General features: G+C 47.6%; 1 protein-coding gene across 1 annotated transcript; it reads right to left on the minus strand.

The window, feature by feature from the left end:
* Positions 1-653: 653 nt before the first annotated feature.
* On the minus strand, positions 654-1,973 carry LOC136548379 (receptor-like serine/threonine-protein kinase SD1-8). The gene has a single exon (XM_066539933.1). The coding sequence runs from the start codon at positions 1,971-1,973 to the stop codon at positions 654-656; it is 1,320 nt and encodes a 439-aa protein (XP_066396030.1).
* Between the last annotated feature and the right edge of the window lie 3,233 nt (positions 1,974-5,206).

Consider the following 5,206-nt stretch of genomic DNA (forward strand, 5'->3'; position numbering starts at 1 on the left):
AAAGTCAAACAAGAGCTTCAAAAAAACATCACCTCCCACTTGCAACACTCACTTAGGCCCCGTTTGGCACGGCTTGCGCCGGCTCCGGCTTTTCAGACAGCAACACTGTAGCACGAAGCCGGTTTTCTCTCTTCTCCTCTCCCCCTCTCACTGACACTCGCACTGTTCATCAAAGCCGGGGAAGCTTTTCCCGTGTGCTACAGTACGTGTGCTACAGCGAGACAAAAAAGTTGGAGAGCTCGGAAATGGTCATAAACAATAACGACCACTTTTACAAAAAAAAAATGAGCTCTGGTAAAAGGGATTTACCATTTTCATTTCCATGCCAACTAATAAACCTTACCGTTGCGGAAAGCAGGCAAAATTACCAAAACTTCTTGGATATAAATTTATAAAACTCTTTTTTTTTTCAAATTGAATTATGTCTCGAAGCTCTGTTGTAATCTTCCTCATTTTTTCCTTCACTTTCTTTGTTTCTTAAACCTCTCTGTAAATCTCTTTGTTTTTTCTTTTAATAAAGTTCAGTAGGGGTGTACCCCTCCTGTTTGGTTCATTTGTTTTTTTAATATAAAATTCAATTTGTTCATCTACTCTGCTAGAAGTCAATTGATTTAGCTCGAGTTTGAATGACAACACAATCGATTTCTAGTGAATCAAATCATGACGAAGCAGCAGGGAATGAATTCAGGCATACCTAGTTCAGACGATGCAAGCCTGACATAGAGGTCCTGCCCGCCGTCGACGAACCGCGCGTCCATGAGGTCGCCGAACCACTGGATGCACCCGCTCCCGCCTCCGCGGATGTCCGCCGCCGAGTAGGCCGTGCAGGAGCAGTTAGCCAGGCACCTGCGCTCGCACTCCTCGAGGGTGGCGCCGGCGTCCACGGTGCAGTTGTGCGTGTCCGGCAGCTTCACGCCGCGCAGGAGGTAGAACCCGTCCCCGCCGCCGGCGCCGCCACCGCACTCCAGCGGCGTCCTCCGGGCGCACCCGCCGGACGTGTTCCGCATGTACCACTCCGCCGCCGACCTCGGCGCGAACCCCCTGACGCAGCTGCAGGGCGTGGCGTCGACCACGTTGCAGACGCCGAACGCGCCGCACCTGCCGTAGCTGTCGCACTGGTCCGTCGGCCCCGACCAGAAGTTGCTCCACGACCCGGAGGCGGCGTCCCAGACCATGCGCTGCATCACGCCGTACTCGTTCAGGAGCACCCGCGACATGGGCGACCCGTCGCGGTCGCGGAACATGTAGGAGACCTCGTCGGCGGTGTCCGTGAACTGGAACTCGAACATGTCCTCGAAGGTGGTCATCTGTGGGACGCCGCTGAACCGCACGCCGTTCCACGGGCCCGTCCGGTACGTCTTGCGGCCGTGGCTCCAGACGTGCAGCTCCGGCGAGCCATCCGTGTCCATGACGTAGCGGAAGTCGCCGGGCGACGGGTCGTCGGCGCTGCGCCAGGACCAGAGGGACCAGTCGGCGCCGGTCCTCAAGTTCTTGCCGACCCGCATCTCCGGGAGGAACGTGTTGGTCGGGTGCTCGAAGCTCTGCCACAGCGCGACGCCCGCCGCATCCGTGACCACCAGGTTGCCCGTGTCGCGGAGCTCCGCGACGACGTCCGCGCCGACGACGGCCGCCGCGGAGGAGTTGGAGGACGACCAGACGACGGTGGTGCCGTCGAGGAGGACCAGGGCTCCGCGGTCGTTGAGCCCGAGCACGCCAGACGAGCTGTTCAGCGGGCGGTCGCGGTTGGCGACCCAGACGACGGTGTCCGGCGAGACGGTGAACCATATGCCAAGAAACCACTTGGAGTGGTTGCTGGCGGCGAAGAGGCCCAGCTGGAAGGCGTTGCCCGGCGACACCAGCATCTTCTCGCCGGCAACGGTCGTGGACTGCGTCAGCGTGTTCCCGCTGGCGGCGGAGGATGTGAGAGGCAACGCGGAGAGAAGAGCAAGGAAGAGTATGTGGCTCATGGCCATGCGCGCGAGGGACAACTCTGACAGGAGTGTAAGACTGGAGCTAGCGCGAACATCAGTTTGCTTTCATGGTACTGTAGAACCTTCTTCACTTTTATTTACTTTACATAGAGCATCTCCATGGCTCTATGGTCCAGAACTTGAGTTGTAGTGCAAGCTAAAACTACCAAGCAACTAAGTGTTGACTTACTGACATGGTTTAACCACAGGGCACGGCAGCTAAAAATGTTGAAACGATACCGAGTTGTCTACTACACGTCAACACTTCTTGTTGCCATTTGCCAAGTTGCCGCTTTGTTCTATATGGGAGGCACCCATCAGAACCCCTGCTGAACATTTAAGCATGCTTACAGAGTTAATTATTAACAGGTTGTCTGAGCAGTTTGCACTTGCATTATTACGCGTAAGGGGTGTTATGTATATTGGTTTTGGATGCTTCAATGCTTCAGTCAAAGGCGGAGGATACTTCCCTTCCAAGACGATGGTTATTTCGATTTTTATTCTATGTCAAATAAACTATTTTGGTTATTTTTATTTTTATTCTAAGTCAAATAAATTAAACTATTTTTAACTATGATCATGCTTATAGTATAGAAAAATGACAGCAACATTTACGGATATTAAACTAGTTTTATTAAATCCGCCAAGAAATATGTCTTGCTAATGCATTTTATGGTATTGTGTAATCTTTTTTCTATGAGTTTGGTTAAATTTAGAGAAGTTTAATTTATAACAAAACTAAAGATGTCCTGTATCAAATTTAATATTGTGGTCATTCGGTTTTCAAGCATAAAACTGAGTAACATCACCGGTGTAGCGCTCCTTCAGCCTCAAGAGCCGCTTGATACAAGCTAATGTATGTACATGCTTAGTTTGTACCAATCATATTGTCAGCTGATGCACGTCAGCACACATACGTGTTGCATGCTACTGAAACTCAAAAGGGAGGATTATTTTGTGAGTGACACACAACATACACATAATAAAAACTATATATCCGATCTGATTGGGCGAAAGTTCCATGATTGTGGTATTTGCAACTAAGTTTCTATGAACCTGACCGCAAGAAGAACTCTTGACGACTTCACCATTTCGTGCTGGAAGTTCCAGGAAGCTGAAATTACGCTATCACCAGCATAAAATTTCCGGTTGCTTAGTAGACAATTATTCTCCTGCTGGTTCATTTATTAGTTTCTCGTCCTGAGTTTGGCATCACGAAAAAAAAAAATCATGCCTGGAGATACCAAAAAAACTAGCAAGAATCACCTGCACAAAATGAGAAATCGCGACATATGGCTAGACAAGGTCCTCCATGGTCAATGTACAAGTGTTTTTTTAGTTCAAATTTGAATTATTCTATAGGGCAAATATTATGGGTTCGTGTTAAAAGACCATTCTCATTTGAGTCCATAGTCCAACATTGGACCTTACAGATCAAAGTGCTAACTGAGCTGAAAGATGCAATTTTAGTACTTTTGATTATTTCTTTTCATGATGGTACAAAATTGGAGTTCAAAGTCTCCAGCTTCCCTAGTGAAACACCAGGAGTGTCGTGGCTCTTCCACAAATCATGGGCGCTAACCCAAACGGAGATGAGAAATGGCCTACGTTTTAGTCGTCGTTTTCTCGGGAATGATATACGGTTAAGTTTAATCATTATCAGAGAAAAGGGAGATTAATACAAAAGAGAAGACATATATTGAAAGTTCCAGCAGATCTTCTTTGTATTTCGACGATATATAGTGTAGTTTGCTTATAGTAGCAGTAAAAAATTATAACTTCTTTTGCATGTAGTACATGAAAAATATTGTCAATTTTAAAGTGAAGGGAGTTGCGCCATGCTTGTCGATGTTTCACCATCGATCACTACGAGAGAAGCAAAATTTGTCGAGTGCCGCATGCTTTGCCGAGTGCCGAAAATAGGGCACTCGGCAAAGCCACTCTTTGCCGAGTGTTGCACTCGGCAAATAATTGCACTCGGCAAAGAGTGGCTTTGCCGAGTGCCGCAGCGTGCCCGGTGCTCGGCAAAGCACACCACTCGGCAAAGGCACTCTTTGCCGAGCGCAACACTCGGCAAAGAGCGCACTCGGCAAAATGCCCGTCAGTTGCCCGCCTACCCCGCCCACGTCGTTACCATCTTTAAAAAAATGTTTACCGAGCGCTTAACCTGACACTCGGCAAAGAGGCCCTTTGCCGAGTGCTGCGGCCTGGCACTCGGCAAAGGCCCTTTTTGCCGAGTGTCAGGCATGGCACTCGGCAAAGTATTTTTGTTTTTTTTTTAATTTTGATTTCAAATCTTTTTTGTAGACCTTATCTATTGTTTACAAGAACATGTTAAAATTTGGGACCTTTTTATAACTTTTTGCTATATTTCTTGAATTAATTTTGTTTACTTGTATTTTTTCCGAAAAAGTAAATTTGAACTGCAGGTGCATGAAATAATGAAATGTAGCCATTCAAAAAATGATAGTCATGTTGTAGAGTGTATTTTGAGGCCGTATACAGAAACTCACCCAAAATTTTGAACGCCTTGTTCGCCAAACATGACGACCCGCTTGTGGTCGGAGTGTATTTAAATTATAGAAAATGCAAACGAAGTCCAAAATTCACGAAACTTGTCGAGGTGTCGTGTTATCGCATGTGGAGGCTATGATAAAAATTTGAGAAGGTTTTGAGCAAGTTACGACGTCGGATGCCTAAAACCCAGACATCTACACATGCGACGGTTAACGCAGTATGTTCGGGCTTCAGCGTATGCGGAACTCGACGGTTAACGCAAGAGACAGTCGATTTATCCTGGTTCGGACCCTCGATCATTGATCGAGTAATAGCCCTACGTCCAGTCGGCGTTAGCCTTTGCGTTGGATTGATTATAAAGTGTTGTGTTGTACAATTGTCTAAGAGTCACCGTCCCTAGGAACCCTGCCCTCCTTTATATAGTCAGGAGGTCAGAATCCTAGTCGGTTTACAACGAGAGTTCCTAGTAGGATTACAGAATACTACTACTACTAAGATTACAGGGGAAGAATCCTAGTTAGACTAGATCTTCTCCCTTCCTTGCAGGGTATCCCGTGGGTCCTGCACCGACAAGCCCCCGAGCACTTCATGGTTGAGTTCTGGAAGCCTCGTCTTGTTCCTTCAAGTCTTGTCGAGCAGAAACAAGCGTCGTTTGAGTGCTTTCTTGAGCGAAACCGTGTAGCGCTTCGTGAGATCTTCACGTGGTGTGTACCTTTTTA

Source organism: Miscanthus floridulus, chromosome 4, assembly GCF_019320115.1.
Source record: "Miscanthus floridulus cultivar M001 chromosome 4, ASM1932011v1, whole genome shotgun sequence".
Classification (NCBI taxonomy): domain Eukaryota; kingdom Viridiplantae; phylum Streptophyta; class Magnoliopsida; order Poales; family Poaceae; genus Miscanthus; species Miscanthus floridulus.

Bases quoted from the DNA above. Each gene is read 5' to 3' on its own strand.
- LOC136548379 (XM_066539933.1), bottom strand. From the start codon at position 1,973: ATGGCCATGAGCCACATACTCTTCCTTGCTCTTCTCTCCGCGTTGCCT.